The 18,327-nt window shown below is 38.6% G+C and overlaps 1 protein-coding gene across 1 annotated transcript in view; it reads left to right on the forward strand.

Annotated features, from left to right (window-relative positions):
- The window catches only part of TMEM131 (transmembrane protein 131), a 116,161-nt gene that overhangs the window by 40,687 nt on the left and 57,147 nt on the right, over nt 1-18,327 (forward strand). Inside the window, exons 7-8 of the mRNA XM_058186245.1 lie at nt 14,525-14,651; nt 15,684-15,760. Coding sequence (XP_058042228.1) covers nt 14,525-14,651; nt 15,684-15,760 — 204 coding nt within the window. The remainder of the gene's footprint in view (nt 1-14,524; nt 14,652-15,683; nt 15,761-18,327) is intronic.

Here is an 18,327-nt window from a genome sequence, read left to right on the forward strand (position 1 = left end):
TTCTGGTTCTAGAAACTATTATGTAAGCTTATTTTTCATTATGTCAAATTGCACGTTGTGTGCATGTGCAAAACAACAGCTGCCATTTTTGCATCCCTTGAAATAAATCGGGTTATATAAAGGTAAAGTGTTAAGATGTTGAACTATAAACCAGGAGAGCATGATACCTAATTCTTCCTTTGGCATAGAGGCCAACTTGGTGACTTTGGGGCAGCCGTCTGGAGTAACCCATCTTACAAGGTTGTTGTTGTGGGGAAAATTGGAGGAGGGAGCATTTTGTGCACATTTTGAGTTGCATAAAATAAAAGATAATAAATCAAACAGTTGTAATAGCAGCAAGTTAAATTAAAAGACCAAAAATGATAATAACATGATGTCAGATATCCATGATTGCTGCTTAGCACTGCAAATGATATGTACATTTGAGTCCTATTTAAGTAAAGGTGTATTTATTTGTTCATTGGATTTAAGTTCCATATTTTTATAGGAATGCAAAATGGCTTATATGGAGATATCTCTTCATATTACCACAACAATATCCTGTAAGCTACATTACACTGAGAGTAACTAGTCATTTTGAAAACGTTTGCAGTTTCAGCACCAATGCCACCTGTAGTGAATGTGTTTGTATTTGGCAACCTGAATGAAGAAGAAGTCAGAATATAGAGGGATTATAACATATTACAATCCATGAATTCTAAATTTGTGACAGAGGATCTAAATGTTTACAGAAATAAACATTTAGTAGCAGGCAGGAAGAGGTTATTTTATGTTCCCCATTTTTCCTATCATCTTTTTTTATCATCAGTGAACATTATAGCTAGGAACATATATTGAATGTAGATATTTTCTATAATTAAAGAAAAACATTTCATGGAGATGTTTCTCCTGCAATAATCTGGCAGTTTTAAAACTAAAAGAAGACAGTTTTTATTTTTATTTATTTATTTTTGTCACAACAATATACACAAGCATTACACAAAATGATTATATAGTATATAAACATCTATATGAGGAAATATAAGGATATATATATATATATATATATATATATATATATATATATATATATATATATATATATATATATATATATCTCCATGTAAAATTGGAAGTGTCTTGGCCAAGACACTTCCAATTTAGGGAGAAAGACAACCAAAGACCTATACAAACACCGTGAAAACCTCAGAAAACAAATATATATATATATATATATATATATATATATATATATATATATATATATATATATATATATATATATATATATATATATATATATATATATATATATATATATATATATATATATATATATATATATATGAGAAAAACAATAGGACAGGAATATATATATATATATATATATATATATATATATATATATATATATATATATATATATATATATATATATATATATATATATGAGAAAACAATAGGACAGGAACGGTAGGCACGTTTGTGCTCTTATGCACGCCCCTTATAGTCCTCTTAGGAATGGGGTGAGGTCAATAGTAGATAGTTTTTGGTTAAAGCTTTGGGATTATGAGAAGAGACCACAGAGTCAGGTAAGGTGTTCCAAGCACTGATGATTCTGTTACAGAAGTCATATTTTCTGCAATCTAGATTAAAGTGGTTAACATTAAGTTTAAATCTATTGGTTGCTCTTGTATTATTGCAATTAAAGCTGAAGTAGTCTTTAACAGGAAAGACATTACAATAGATGATTCTATGAGTTAAATTTAGGTCTTGTCGTAGGCGACTGAGTTCTAAGTTTTCTAAGCCTAGGATTTCAAGTCTAGTGGGATAGGGTGTTTTGTTGTTTTCAGAGGAGTGGAGAACTCTTCTTGTAAAATATTTCTGGACACATTCAATTGTGTTGATGTCAGAAATGTGGTGTGGGTTCCAGACAGGTGAGTTGTATACTAAAATTGGCCTAGCAAATGTTTTATATGCTCTGATTAGTAGTGTAGTGTTTTTGGAAAAGAAGCTACGCAAGATTAGGTTTACAACTCTTAGAACCTTTTTTGCTATGTAGTTGCAGTGGGCTTTGGCACTTAGATCATTTGATATGAAAACTCCAAGGTCTTTAACAGGGTGGTGATCATCTGTAAGGTAATGTCCATCAAGCATGTACTTAGTGTTTGGGTTCTTTTTTCCAATATGTAAGACTGAGCATTTGCTGGTTGAGATTTGGAGTTGCCAAGTTTTAGACCAAGTGGTTAGAATATCAAGGTCTTTTTGAATGGTAGATGTATTGTCGTTGGTGTTAAATAACATAACATAACATAACATAACATCAGAGTTGGAAGGGACCTTGAGGCCTTCTAGTCCAACCCCCTGCCCAGGCAGGAAACCCTACACCATCTCAGTCAGATGGTTATCCAACATTTTCTTAAAAATTTCCAGTGTTGGAGCATTCACAACTTCTGAAGGCAAGTTGTTCCACTTATTAATTGTTCTAACTGTCAGGAAATTTCTCCTTAGTTCTAAGTTGCTTCTTTCCTTGATCAGTTTCCACCCATTGCTTCTTGTTCTACCCTCAGGTGCTCTGGAGAACAGCCCGACTCCCACTTCTCTGTGGCAGCCCTGAGATATTGGAACACTGCTATCATGTCTCCCTGGTCCTTCTTTTGTTAAACTAGACATACCCAGTTCCTGCAACCGTTCTTCATATGTTTTATCCTCCAGTCCCTAATCATCTTTGTTGCTCTTCTCTGCACTCTTTCTAGAGTCTCAACATCTTTTACATCGTGGCGACCAAAACTGGATGCAATATTCCAAGTGTGGCCTTACCAAGGCATTATAAAGTGGTACTAGCACTTCACGTGATCTTGATTCTATCCTCTGTTTATGCAGCCCAGAACTGTGTTGGCTTTTTAACAGCTGCACACTGCTGGCTCATATCTAGATGGTTATCCACTAGGACTCCAAGATCCCTCTCACAGGTACTACTATTGAGCAAGGTACCACATATACGGTACTGGTGCATTTTGTTTTTTTGGCCTAAATGTAGAACCTTACTTTTTTCACTGTTGAATTTCATTTTGTTAGATAGTGCCCAATGTTCAAGTCTGTCAAGATCTTTCTGTAACTTGAGCCTATCTTCTGGAGTGTTGGCTATTCCTGCCAGCTTGGTGTCATCTGCAAATTTGATGATAGTTTGACATCGTCAGCAAAGAGAACACAATTACTTGAGATATGGTCACAAGGATCATTTATGTATAGTATGAAGAGTGTTGGTCCAAGAACGCTACCTTGAGGAACGCCACTCTTGACAGGAACAGGATTTGATAGAGCATTGCCTATTTTGACCACTTGTTGTTTGTTAGACAGAAAAGCAGTTATCCAATTGTGAAGGGTCCTGAAATGCCATAGGATATTAGTTTTAGGAGAAGTTTATCGTGTACTACTGAGCCAAAAGCTTTGCAGAAGTCTATGTAGATTGCATCTATTGCTTTGCCTTGATCAAAATTGGTAGTCCATATGTTTTTACTGTGAAGAAGTTGTAAGTTACAGGATAATTTTTTTCTGAAACCAAATTGTTTATTAGAGAGTAGGTTGTTTATTTCTAAGTGGAAGGTAATGGATTGGTTGATGATTGATTCCATTATTTTGCAGGTGACGCAGCATAGAGAGATTGGTCTGTAATTTTCAACTAAGCTGGGGTCTCCTTTTTTGAAGATTGGGATGACTGTGGCTAGTGACCAAAGTTTGGGAAGGGAAGTGGTCGTGAAAGCTTTTTCAAAGATTATGCTTAGGGGTTCTGCTATATTAGTGGAAAGTTTTTTTAAGAAGTATGCACATAGCCCATCAGGTCCAATAGATAGCGATGGTTTCAAGTTATGAAGAGCTTTTCCAACATTATCTTCTGTGAAATCTATATGTATTAAGTCATCATACTCATTGCTGGTATGATTTGGGAATGTCGGATATGTGTCATCACTGTTAACAAAGACTGAGCCAAAGAATGTGTTAAAGAGGTTTGCTTTAACTGTTTCGTCATTACATTCTTTGCCGTTAGAATCTTTTAGTGGTGGGATGGATCTTGAGTCTTTAAGTTTATTGTTCACAAAATTACAAAAGGCACGATTGGAATTTGTGCACAGAAGGTCCTCTTCCTGCTTGGTGTGGTAATTTGTGCATTCAGTTTTTATTTGGTTGCATATATTTCTGTAGCAGTTTTTGAAATTTGCTACATGGCCCTTTTTGTTTTTTCTCCAGAGGGATTTTTTTTTGATTGAAGCTTTTTTATTGATATGGGTAATTTGCTTTTCCTGAACTTGGTGATCGTTTGTGGTACTTATAGTTTAATGACTCTATTGATTTCAAGTAGGAAAACTCTGTAGTGGTCTTCAGCAGTTATACAGGTTGAGAACAGATTTTGCCAGTCCAGAGATGAGAGATTTTTGTTTATAAGGTCATAGTTGGCTTTTTTGAAATTGTAGTTAGGAATACTATTGTTCTGACGATTTATGTAAGGGCGTATATTGAGACGAAGGTCAATCATGCAGTGGTCGCTGCTGGAAAAGGGTTCTTTTATTTGTAGTCAATAAACTGAGTTTGTGTTGTTGCAGAAGATGAGGTCAAGGCAGTTGTTGAGTCTTGTATTGTTAGTTACAAGTTGTTCAAGACCTAGGTTTGTAACAGCGTTGTATAGTGTAATATGGATTGGCTCAGTTGTACATTCATTTGTTATCCAGTTAATAAGAGGTAGATTTAGGTCACAGTTCATGCATGAATTTGACGTCCTTCATTCTAGCTCTTGAATTCCTAAGTTTATGATGTATAATAATGTACATGTTCAAGTGTGTAGCACAGATGTAAAATGAGAAGAATTTTGACTGTCTTTTCAGTCTTTACAATTGTACTTTAACACAAGCATAATTGAAATGAAATTATATTCTAAAATTTGTGGGAAATCTTTTTTGTGAGTTTTTCTTCAGGGAAGTAGAAACGGTCTGAGTTCTGTGTTGAGCTATTACAGAATTGAAATAAGTTGAAATAAGATTCAAGACTCTTTTCTTCCCTAATAAACATTTGGCAGAAGTATATGACTGTCCTTATTCTCTGGTTGTATTGCTTATTCACTTACACATGTTTGTTGTATTTTCTAGTTCATAATGTTGGGTAAAGACATGCTGAATATTTTGTTTGAGTCAATTGCTGTAAAAGTAGTATGCAAGTAGCAACTTGGGCTTTCTGAATGTGAGAAACTTCCATAGCAGCAAATGAACCAATGAGAGCCCTAATTAAATAAGGAAACGAGGAAAGTGTTGTATTAAGTAATACTCTACTACTTTGGTGTTTTTTAATTATACAGTATAGTTACTTTATTTGCATGGGCAGCACGATGGCTCAGTCGTTATGATGCTGGATTTGTTGGCTGGAAAGCCGACAGCCTGGTTTTGAGACCTGAACATCATGTGATGGGGCGAGCTCCCATCTTGGCCTAGCTCCTGCCCACCTAGCAGTTTGAAAGCATGCAAATATAAATAGGCACCACTTTGTTGGGGAGGAAACAGCATTCCATGGCATCATGCTCGCCATATGACCATGGAAATATCTTCGGATAGCACTGGCTCATGGCCGTTGAAACGGAGATGAGCACCACCCTGTATAGTTGCTTACAACTAGCAGGCTCCTTTCCTTCCTTTCCTTTATTTGCATACCACCCAATTCTGGAAAGCACCTGGGCAGCATCACCTAGTGGAAAAAAATGTCTGAAATAATAAATCCATAAAATAAACCAAATGCAATATCAAAATATTACACTTACACACAAAAAATGTGCAGCAGCATACAACTGCATGTTCAGATCTTCAAGCATACCATGCTTTCCTGCACTTGATGAATTATTCAGTCACGACTACTCTCCTGAAACCCAAAAGGAAGACTGTCTCTCTAAGGAAGGGAATTCCAATGTATGGGAAAAATTATGAAGCCCAAGACAGATGTCATTCTTGTGTAGACAGGATCTGGAAGTAGTTGACCCTATTCAGTTTGATTAAGTAGTCTCCAGTGTTAGATGGATAATGGAGAAGATGCCCCCAGATAATCCATATACAGTTTTAAAGGTTGCAACAAGCACCTTGAATTACATCTAGAAGCCTATTGGCAATCATTGCAGCTCCCAAAGCAGTGGGTAAACCCTCACTGTCCAGGCTTGTTACCAACCATAGCTTCTGAATGTTTTCCAGGGGTATTTTCATCTAGAGCTTATAATAATCTGTGAGGGAGGTGACTAGGTGATTGGCTGTGAACAGAGTTTCCTGATCCACAGAAGTTGCAGTTGGTGCACAAGATGTGACTGTGCAAATGTTTTGTAAGTTGCATTGGTTACTAGTTTGTTTCTAGGTCCAGTTCAAGGTGGTTGGAAGCCCTGTATGGCATAGGATCAGGTTATTTGAGAGATTACCTCTCCCCAATTTCAGCTTCTCATCCCATTAGATCCAACAAAGTGGGCATGTTTTAAGTTCCCTGATTTAGGGAGCTATATCTAGTAGTACCCAGGTAGTGGGCCTTTTCTGTTATAATGGAATCTTTTCTCCCCTCCCTTCCAAGATGAAGTGAACTTTATCATTTATGAGGATTGGAAGGTCCCTCTAGTTATTCCAGCAGGCTTGAGGACCCAGGGGATGGGTGAACAAATGAAATTTGTTATTTCAGTGAAGCTATTCATCACAATTAATTGCTTGAAAACAAGATTGTATAGTAGTCAAACCGTGAATGGCTATTGAATATTAGTTTACCATGTTAATTAACCATGTTAACTGAATTAATATTGTTCATTCTTTTCTACTGCTTTTAGTTTAGTTTTTATTTTAAGAAAAACCAAGATGACCTTGGAGATACCATGTGACCCTAGTTAACAAAACATGATTTAAGCCCAGGACAGAAAACAAACATTGGAACTCAAGCTTGTTCCACCTTAACTCTGTTAAGTATGAAGGAAGAAGGGGAGATGCTGTTAAATGGCTTTCAGATTTCTGCTATGGTAGCCTAAAACAATAAAAAAGGATTGTAATAATACTTTTGGAATCTGTTTTGTGACCTGGCTTACTTCAAAGGGCTGATTGTTCTCTAACCCTAAACATGAACCCTCTTTGAGAATTGTAATTGCAGTGCTATTTTTTTTAGAACAAAAATGTATCAGTACTTTAAAGACAACATATGTGCTTGTTGTCTTAATTACTAATAGAAGAAATAATATTTAATTGGAATATTAATTGACTCCATTCTCAACTGAGGCTTCAAAGCAGCATGCCAACAATTTTATAAATAAGATTATTTATAGTCCATAATATAAATGCTTGCTTAAATAATCTTACTTGCTTACTGCAATAACTCACATTGTAGAATTAACGTAGTGATAACCTATGATTATTATGGAATAATAGCTTAAGCTTTCATTTATTGGAATAATTCCCTTTGTATAAAGCTTCTCTCTCATTTAAAAACTTCATTTTTATTTCTTTGCATATGTTAAAGTTAGTAATTCTTTAAATGCCATTCAGTGTTGCTGCATTATGCAAGTAGTTGTTTGCTTTAGAATAGAATAGAATAGAATAGAATTTTATTGGCCAAGTGTGATTGGACACACAAGGAATTTGTCTTGGTGCATATGCTCTCAGTGTACATAAAAGAAAAGATACGTTCATCAAGGTACAACATTTACAACACAATTGATGATCAATATATCAATATAAATCATAAGGATTGCCAGCAACAAGTTATAGTCATACAGTCATAAGTGGAAAGAGATTGGTGATGGGAACTATGAAACGATTAATAGTAGTGCAGATTCAGTAAATAGTCTGACAGTGTTGAGGAATTATTTGTTTAGCAGAGTGATGGCCTTGGGAAAAAACTGTTCTTGTGTCTAGTTGTTCTGGTGTGCAGTGCTCTATAGCGTCGTTTTGAGGGTAGGAGTTGAAACAGTTTATGTCCAGGATGCGAGGGATCTGTAAATATTTTCACGGCCCTCTTCTTGATTCGTGCAGTATACAGGTCCTCAATGGAAGGCAAGTTGGTAGCAATTATTTTTTCTGCAGTTCTAATTATCCTCTGAAGTCTGTGTTTTTCTTGTTGGGTTGCAGAACCGAACCAGACAGTTATAGAGGTGCAAATGACAGACTCAATAATTCCTCTGTAGAACTGGATCAGCAGCTCCTTGGGCAGTTTGAGCTTACTGAGTTGGCGCAGAAAGAACATTCTTTGTTGTCCTTTTTTAATGATGTTTTGATGTTAGCTGTCCATTTGAGATCTTGCGATATGATAGAACCCAGAAATTTGAAGGTTTCTACTGTTGATACTGTGTTGTCAAGTATTGTGAGAGGTGGAAGTATGGAAGGGTTTTTCCTAAAATCTACCACCATTTCTACGGTTTTGAGTGTGTTCAGTTCCAGATTAGGACAGTGATGGTGAACCTTTTCAGCACTGAGTGCCCAAACTGGAATATGTGGGCATGCGCATGCATATGCGTTCAACGGAGCACCAGAAACCTGAAGAGCAGATGGCTGGCATGCGCATTCCTGTTTTTTGGCTGTTTTTAGGCCTTTTTTGGGGTGTTTTGGGGGCATTTTCCGGTGCTCCAGCACCTATGAAGACCAGCTTGCCGGCATGCATGTGAAACCAGAAAAGCAGCTGGCAGTGCCACGTGTGCCCACAGGGCTCTGCGTGCCACCTTTGACAGGTGTGCCTAGGTTCGCCATCACGGTTTTAGGATGAATTAAATACGGCTTGTACCATTTGCATTTTGTTTTATTAATTTAATACTATATGCCACCTATAACACCTATAGAAACGAATAAGACAGATATTCATAATGATAATTCGTATACCATAATTTTTTTATGATGTATGATGTATTATTATACATTATGACCTGCAAATATAAATTAACTATAGTAAGATAAAAGATAAACAATTCTAAATGCTTTTTCTGGACTTTCTTTTATACAGGCGGTTGGGATGCCAAAAATGGAAAAAGTTTACTTGCATAATCCCAGTTCAGAAGAGACTATTATATTAGTTTCAATATCTGCAACAACGTCACATTTTCATCGTCTTTTTTCAAAATAGGGTGAGCTAGTTTTGCTTTTATGAAGTTGCTGTTATTGTGGAATCTTTTACTCTATCATAAGAAACTGTACTTTAAACAAAATCCCAGATATGGGATATTGTAAACTATAAACTAAAATATGTTTATATCATTCTTCCAACGAGGAACAGTTCAGTAAAAATGAGAGATCAATTTCTCCAGGGATTACATTTGCAAATGTATTAAGTATTGCAAAGGAAAAACTTAATGGCTTCAGTTTTATTATGCTACTGTAGTACTAATTCTGATAACTGAGGAAGGACAATTTTGTTGTTGTTGTTAGATTTATATTCTGACTTTTTTCCCCTCAAGATCTAAGGTGTGTTACATTGCACTTTGTCCTTCCATTTTTCTGCACAATAATACTGGGAGGTAGATTGGAATGAGGGAAGCAATTGGTCCAAAGTTACCCAGTGAACTTCCATAACTCAGGGTGAACTTCAATCTGGATTTTTGCAAACCTAGTCCAGGGACCTTAACAGATAGCTAGCATATATGAGTTCTTCTTTTGCATATTTAATACACTGCTTTTGAATCAACAGCATAACATATCTTCTGACTTTTCTCTTTTTCAGAAAATTATCCCTGGAGGAAATACATCATTTGATGTAGTTTTTCTTGCAAGAGTTGTGGGAAATGTAGAAAACACATTATTTATTAACACATCTAATCATGGGGTATTTACTTACCAGGTAAGAACAATGTGACATTGCTTTCTAGTTCAATGTACATTAAAATAACACTGTACAGTTGAAACTAACAACAGTTTATATTATTTGAAGGCCTTTTTCATAGAACTGGAGTCTTGAAAGCAGGCATTTTGGTCAGAGAGTGCAAACCATTTGCTCAAATCCAAAGGAAAGCAACTTTGGCAAGTTGCTGTTTACGCTTTTCTTGAATAGGTTGAACGTCAGTGAATGGGAGTTTCTATCTTTCTGAGAATTAGTTTCTCTATCTAACTGGTATTCGAAAGATGTTGCCCTCATTTTCCATGTGTGGGTTTTTAATCTTTCCTAAAGTACAGGCTCCAGAAATAAATACTCTTACATACCCTGGAGATTGATTGACTAAAGTAAAATAAATATTTCCCATGATTCAGGAACGTATGTCCATTGATGCACTCCTGCACAACTTTTTTTTCTGTTTTCTTTCACAGCCACATCATGATGTTGAACAATTTTTCAATTTGTTAAAGACTGTTCTACAGTCTTTTTGATAAGAATTATTACAATATATGTTATCCCTCATTCCAGGCACTGTTTCCCAGTGTGTTTCTCTTGGAATTTTATTTTATTTTATTTTATTTTCAGAGACTCATCAGGATTGTTTTGAGTTTATTTTAGGATATTAGCTGTATTACTCTTATCTGTAGATTTAATATGCATTCTCTTATCTCTTCATCCAGATCACTAATAAAAATGTTGAAGAATACAGGCCCTATGACTATGGCATCCTACTTGATACCTCCCTCCAGTTTTATAAGGACACATTGATATGCACTCTTTGAATATATTTCTTGGAAAGCAGATTTGGCAGGCTTGCCTTCTTGTAGATACCAAAATAATTAAAGCCATCCATCACTAATACTTTGGGTTTTTTGGGAAAATATCATACATGCCTTCTGCTTGTTTAGATGAGTGAAAACAAACAACAGTTCTTGATTTACTTATTCTCCCTTAATATTAACTAGATGCTTTCGGGAATAAATTCTTTTAGGAGTTCAAGTCCATCTTCTATGTTCCTTTTGAACAAATTGTATTCTTCAAAATAATAGCAGAAGTCATATCACCAGATGTAAGGCAGAATTTTTTTTTTTTTGTTATTCCCAGTAATTATTATTGCGAGGATAGATAACAAAGTCTATGAATATAGACTTTGGTATTCTTCTTTATTTGTTTCATTCAGATATGTGCAAGATCCCATTTTAGCAACTTTTGTACCATCCTATATAAGAGTAAGCTTTTAACTTCTGAATTTTCATCTCCAGATTATACAGGATTCATTTCAGGAATCCACCACTATTTGTTCTGTTTTGCAGTATCTCTTTTTCTTCCCCTGTAATTCAAAGCCTGTTTGTTTTGTAAGGGCTTGAAAGCTGTTGAAATTGTCTTCCCCAAGCCCCTCCCCTCCCCCATGTCTTGTTTTTGGTTTATTTATTTATTTATTTATTTATTTATTATTTAAATTTATATACCGCCCTATCTCCCAAAGGACTCAGGGCGGTTCACAGGCATATAAAACATCAGTGTACAAAATTAAAATAATCTTTAAAAAACTTATTCCAGTGCCCTATCATTAAAAATAGAAATATAAATATTAAAATCAATTTAAAACCCCTATAAAATTTAAAATCTAAGCCAGTCCTGCACAGATGAATAAATGTGTCTTGAGCTCGCGACGGAAGGTTCGAAGGTCCAGAAGTTGACGGAGTCCTGGGGAGCTCGTTCCAGAGGCGGAGCCCCCACAGAAGGCCCTTCCCTGGGCGTCGCCAGGCAACACTGCCTAGCTGACGGCACCCTGAGGTCCCTCCTGTGAGGCGCGCGGGTCGGTGAGAGGTATCTGGTGCAGTAGGCGGTCCGTAGATAACCCGGCCCTATGCCATGGGCGCTTTAAAGGTGGTCACCAAAACCTTGAAGCGCACCGGAAGGCCACAGGTAGCCAGTGCAGCCTGCGCAGGATGGGTGTTATGCAGGAGCCACGAGGGCTCCATCTATCACCAGCGCAGCCGCATTCTGGACTAACTGTAGCCTCCGGATGCCCTTCAAGGGAGCCCCATGTAGAGGCGTTGCAGTAATCCAGGCGAGGCGTCACGAGGCGTGGTGACCGTGCATAGGGCCTCCCGGTCCAGAAAGGCGCAACTGGCGCACCAGGCGAACCTGGTGAAACGCTCTCCTGGAGACGGCCGTCAAATGATCTTCTAGAGACAGCCGTTCATCCAGGAGGGCGCTAAGTTCGCACCCTCTCCATCGGGGCCAGTGACTCGCCACCGATGGTCAGCAGCGGTTAGCTGACTGTGCGGGATGCCGGCATCCACAGCCACTCTGTCTTGGAGGATTGAGCTTGAGCCTGTTTCTCCCCATCCAGACCCGTCGGCCTCCAGACACGGGACAGCACTTGATAACCGTTGGGGTGGTCCGGTGTGGAAAACAGCTGGGTGTCATCCGCATACAGCTGGTACTTCACACGAAACCACTGATGATCTCACCCAGCGGCTTCATGTAGATGTTAAACAGAAGGCGAGAGAATCGACCCTGCGGCACCCACAAGTGAGGCGCCTCGGGGCCGACCTCTGCCCCTGTCAACACCGACTGCGACCGGTCGGAGAGATGGGAGGAGAACCACCGATAAGCGGTGCCTCTCACTCCCAAACCCCCAACCGGGCGCAGCAGGATACCATGGTCGATGGTATCGAAAGCCGCTGAGAGGTCTAATAGGACCAGGGCAGAGGAACAACTATCCTGGCCTCAGAGATCATCCTGTGACCAAAGCCGTCTCCGTGCTGTAACCGGGTCGGAAACCGGACTGGAACGGGTCTAGATAGACAGTTTCATCCAGGTGAAAGGGAAACTGATATGCCACCATACTCTCTACAAATGGACTTAACAGTCTGACATGTGCCCAAAGTTATTGCTGTTGCAGTATCCCTGTGGCCACATGATCAAAATCCAGGTGCTTGACAGCCCACTCCACTTATGACCCCAGGAGCCCTTCAACTCCCCCCACTCATCTATGATCCATCTTCTCTGATCCAGTTATTTTTAAAAATATATTTAGAATCTGAACCAACTAAAATTTTAAAATTAATCTGTAACAGAGAATTTTGGTAACTTTGATGCTGAAAACCTAAGTTCTTCTTACTCAAGTATTCAATATTCCCACTAAAAACAAATCTTAGTAATCCAGGCTTATTTCACAAAAATGTATTAGGTCATAATATGTGGATTATTTCATTTAGCAAGTTAAATAAATTTCATTACTGAAGGCTTTAAATCAGGGTACCTGGCTTATCAATTTAACAAATGAGTTAACACAATGCATTTTTGTCCAGAAGGTTGCTCCTTTGGTTAATTTTCTTCATTATATAGAATTGATTCCTTTGTTAGTCATCTTGAAATGTCTAATTTTTTTTATTGGGTAAACCTTCATTTCAGTCTCTGAGTTTTCCTTCAAGTACTGATACCGCATTGTACTTGCTGAAAATATGTGTCAGATTGTTGGTGGGTAGAAATGCAAACACATCAGAAGCAATGCTGCTTACAGTTAATGTTTTCTATTCATGTATGCTTTTATTTCTACTGCACTACTCACAGAAGATTTTGTTGTTGCTGTTCACTTCTTATGCTCTCAGAAACAAAGTCTTAGAGAAAAAAAATGTTAGGGACTCTTCTTTAAATACTCCTGCTAAGTCCATTGTTAAACTCCTGTTTGCTCATTCAATGAACTTGTTCCCTTGAAAATTACCACTTTATGTACCTCTTATAGTCTCTGCTTATGCAATTACTCAATCATTCCCAGTGAGCAATCAGCAAATGTTCAATCTGTGTGGGAAATTACTTTTTCCCCTTACATCTGAACACATAGCCCTCAGAGGAAAGAAATACTATGGTCATTCTCTTATTGAATTCTACTGGTTAACTTTAATTTGTGATTCCTTAGTGATCATTCTTTTCTCAAATAAAAATTATTCATGGGGAAAAAACATTCCAACATGATAATGTCTACAGGTTTTGAACTACAAATGTATCCTCGCCCGGTGTAGCAAATTATTTTACCTAAGGATACTGGGATTTGTACTTCAACACATTAGATGAGGAATGCTGGAAATATGCTCAGTAGTGCAGTGCAACAAAATACCCCTAAAATGTTCTTTGAACTTTGCAAAGTCTGTGCATTTAACAATATAAAAACTTGATTTAAGAAGTATAGTGAATTATTGTTGAATGTTCTGTGGTACTAATAATTCTAATTATAAAAATATAAGAGGAAGATACTTGAATGTCAGAGTAAGTTTTTTTTAAAAAATATTTCAGTATATGAAAAGAAATTATCAAAATGTCACAATTCATTTTATATAAATATATGCATAAATAAATAATTTAACTTAAGTATTCTAAATTATGAAATCAGGAGATAATAAAATATCAACAAATCAAACATTTTACCATTACTGCATTAGATGATGTTAGAGAATAACATAAAACTCTCATTTATACTGAGGGTGAAATGCAAAAAAAAAGTATATACTTGAATTTTATATGATTAGGAAATTAAGTAATGCCTGAGGCTTTTAAACCTTGCAATAATGAACTTCAGATTCAGAAACAGATGTGGGAATTTTTTTAGTGCTGAGGGGGAATTTTAAAACTAGGAGCAACAAAATAACCATATTGATTACTAAAAAAATTTCTTCCTAAACAGGTGTTTGGAGTAGGAGTACCAAACCCTTACAGACTGCGGCCTTTTATAGGAGCAAAAGTTCCAGTGAACAGCAGTTTTTCTCCTATTATAAATATACACAATCCCCATAGTGAACCTTTGCAGGCAAGTAATAGCATTTTCATATTTATAGGTATGTTAAAGAATTGTAAAATATTACGTCTTTGGTCTTTGACTTACAACCAAAATAAGGGATGGAACATTTATCAATATTCAGTGAACTTATTAGTGAGATATCACATTACCACACTGGATTTTACAAGCCTTTTTGCCACCATCATTAAATGGTTGTTAAACGAGACATCATGACCATGTCTTGGAACCTCATTCAGCTTCCCCATTATTTTTGCTTGTCAAAAGTCAGCAAGGAAGGTTCCAAATGGCAATAATGTGACTGCAGAATGCTATGACTCTCATAATTGCATGACAGTTGCCACAGCCCTAAATCACAGTTATGACTGTGAGGATGCTGCAGTGATTGTAAGTGCTAGAGCTGATTGTAAATCACTTTTTTGAGCACCATCCTAATTTCAGTCACTAAATGGTTATTATGTGAGAACTACCTGCATTTCATGCAGTTCTTGAAATATTTGATCTTACCTATTTTAATTATTTTCAGGCTGGGTTATTTTCTCACTAGTGTTCTGATATCAGGGTATTCTGACAGATCCAATGTTTTGCTGGCAATTGACTGCAGAGTACAAAAAAATTGAAGCGCATTCTATCCTACTATGAGCTAGCCTATTTTTTCCTGGCATGATATAATGGAAGGTTGCTACGGTTTCTAATGTTCCTGTTCCCAAATTTTACATGGTTCCTTCTATTTTTCTAAACTTGGAAATTATCTAGAAAGCAAAAGGAGAATCCAATATTTTAGATAAAACTCTCACTAGACTAATTGTGAATTAATTTGATTTTTTTATTCTTTAGAGAGTAATAGGGAAATACTGTATAAGACTAATTACTGGTAATTTCTCATTTCAAAGTTGGATATTTTTAAAGAGTTATTTCACAGATATTGTATCTAAGCATGTTGCCACCTTGAGACATCTAGTTTGAATTTGGATTCAGGTTTTATTAAGGCTTTTAATAACTTTTTTCTTCTACTTTTTCCCCTTTTTTTGCATTTTCTCCCAGGTAGTAGAAATGTATTCAAGTGGGGGTGATCTTCATCTAGAGCTTCCAACTGGGCAACAAGGAGGAGCAAAAAAACTGTGGGTAAGTGATAATTCATTGATGTTATTATCTGCTTTTGATGACAAGCAAAATTAAATACGGCATAAGCTTTTATGGATCAAAGCACTGGAGCTTCTTTAGATCAGGGGTGTCAAACTTGATTTCACTGAGGGCCACATCAGGGTTGTGTTTGACCACTGGGGGGTAGGGGTGGGTATGGCCAGGTCAACATAACTTATGTCGGGGGGGGGTACCTGGGGTAGCCAACTGCTAAGGCAGGACTTCCCTCAGACTCTCCCTCATTCTCATTATAATCTCCTTCCTTTCTTTCTTCCTTTTCTTCTTTTTCCTTTCCTTTCCTCGTCATTCTTCTTTCTTCTTCCTTCCCCTCTTTCCTTATGTTTCCTTCCTTCCTCTCTTCCCATTTTTCCTTCTTTTTCTTAGTCTTTCCTCTTTCCCTTTCTCTTTTCCTGTCCCTTCTTGCATGCTCAAATAGAATAGAATAGAATAGAATAGAATTTTTATTGGCCAAGTGTGATTGGACACACAAGGAATTTGTCTTGGTGCATACGCTCTCAGTGTACATAAAAGAAAAGATACGTTCATCAAGGTACAACATTTACAACACAATTGATGGTCAATATATCAATATAAATCATAAGGATGCAAAAGGGGAAACGTTTTGTTTTTAGTTTGTTTTGTTATCCCTCCGCTAACGAAAAGGGAGCCTGGGTGGCCACAAGCGCTCCCCACGCCCTGTTTTCGGCCACAACGGCCTCCTGCAGCCCTCTGCCAGCGAAAACGGAGCTAGATTATCATTAATCATTACTTTTGTTTGTGTGAACAAAGTGTACAGTATTCAGAAATGTGAAAAGCATAGAGAAGACAAAACACAGATTCATCCTCAAATTACAATCACAATTTAGTCCAAAATTTTCATTGCTAAGTAAGGCAGTTGTTAAGTGAGCTGTGCCCCTTTTTATGACCTTTTTGCCACAGTTGTTAAGTGAATCACTTGAGCAGTTAAGTGAATCATGCAGGTTGCTAAGTGAATCTGACTTCCTCCATTGATTTTGCTTGTCATGGTGATCACATGATCCTGGAAAATTGCAGCTGTCATAAATACATGACAGTTGCCAGATTTTGATCATTTGATCCTAGGGATGCTGTAATAGTTGTTGATGTTGATGTTGTTTGGGATGAGTTTGATTCTGTGGCTCCCGAGGACGTGGACAGGCTGCTGGGGAGGTTACATGCCACTACATGTTTACTGGACCCGTGTCCCTCCTGGCTGGTGCTGGCCACTCAGGAGGTGACACAAGGCTGGCTCCGGGGAATTATAAATGCTTCTTTGTTGGAAGGGGTTTTCCCCACTGCCTTGAAAGAGGCGGTGGTGAGACCCCTCCTCAAGAAGCCTACCCTGGACCCAGCTATTTTGGGTAACTATCGTCCAGTCTCCAACCTTCGCTTTGTGGCGAAGGTTGTAGAGAGTGTGGTGGCATGGCAGCTTCCCCAGTACCTGGATGAAGCCGTCTATCTAGACCCGTTCCAGTCCGGCTTCCGGTCCAGGTACAACACGGAGACAGCTTTGGTCGCGTTGGTGGATGACGTCTGGAGGGCCAGGGATAGGGGTTGTTCCTCTGCCCTGGTCCTGTTGGATCTTTCATTGGCTTTTGATACCATCGACCATGGTATCCTGCTGCGCCGGTTGGAGAGTTTGGGAGTGGGAGGCACCGTTTACCGGTGGTTCTCCTCCTATCTCTCTGACCGGTCGCAGACGGTGTTGACAGGGGGGCAGAGATCGACCGCGAGGCGCCTTACTTGTGGGGTGCCTCAGGGGTCGATTCTCTCACCTCTCCTGTTCAACATCTACATGAAGCCGTTGTGCGAGGTCATCAGTGGCTTCGGGGTGAGTTATCAGCTGTACGCTGATGACACTCAGCTGTACTTTTCCACCCCGGGCCACCCCAACAAAGCTGTTGAACTGCTGTCTCATTGCCTGGAGGCCGTACGGGTCTGGATGGGGAGAAACAGACTCAGACTCAATCCATCCAAGATGGAGTGGCTGTGGATGCCGGCACCCCGGTACAGTCAGCTGCTACCGCAGCTGTCTGTTGGGGGCGAGTCACTGGCCCCAACAGAGAGGGTACGCAACTTGGGCGTTCTGGATGGTCGGCTGTCGTTTGAAGATCATTTGGCGGCCGTCTCCAGGAGAGCCTTTTACCAGGTTCGCCTGGTCCGCCAGTTGCGCCCCTTTCTGGACCGGGATGCCTTATGCACGGTCACTCATGCTCTCGTCACTTCCCGTCTGGATTATTGCAATGCTCTCTACATGGGGCTACCCCTGAAGTGCACTCGGAGACTCCAGTTAGTCCAGAATGCAGCTGCGCGGGTGATCGAGGGAGCTCCTCGTTGCTCCCGGGTAACACCACTCCTGCGCAGTCTGCACTGGCTACCTGTGGTCTTTCGGGTGCGCTTCAAGGTTTTGGTTACCACCTTCAAAGCGCTCCATGGCTTAGGGCCCGGGTACTTACGGGACCGCCTGCTGTTACCTTATGCCTCCCATCGACCCGTACGCTCTCACAGAGAGGGTCTCCTCAGGGTGCCGT

This window comes from Ahaetulla prasina, chromosome 5 (assembly GCF_028640845.1).
Source record: "Ahaetulla prasina isolate Xishuangbanna chromosome 5, ASM2864084v1, whole genome shotgun sequence".
NCBI classification, from domain to species: Eukaryota; Metazoa; Chordata; class Lepidosauria; order Squamata; family Colubridae; genus Ahaetulla; species Ahaetulla prasina.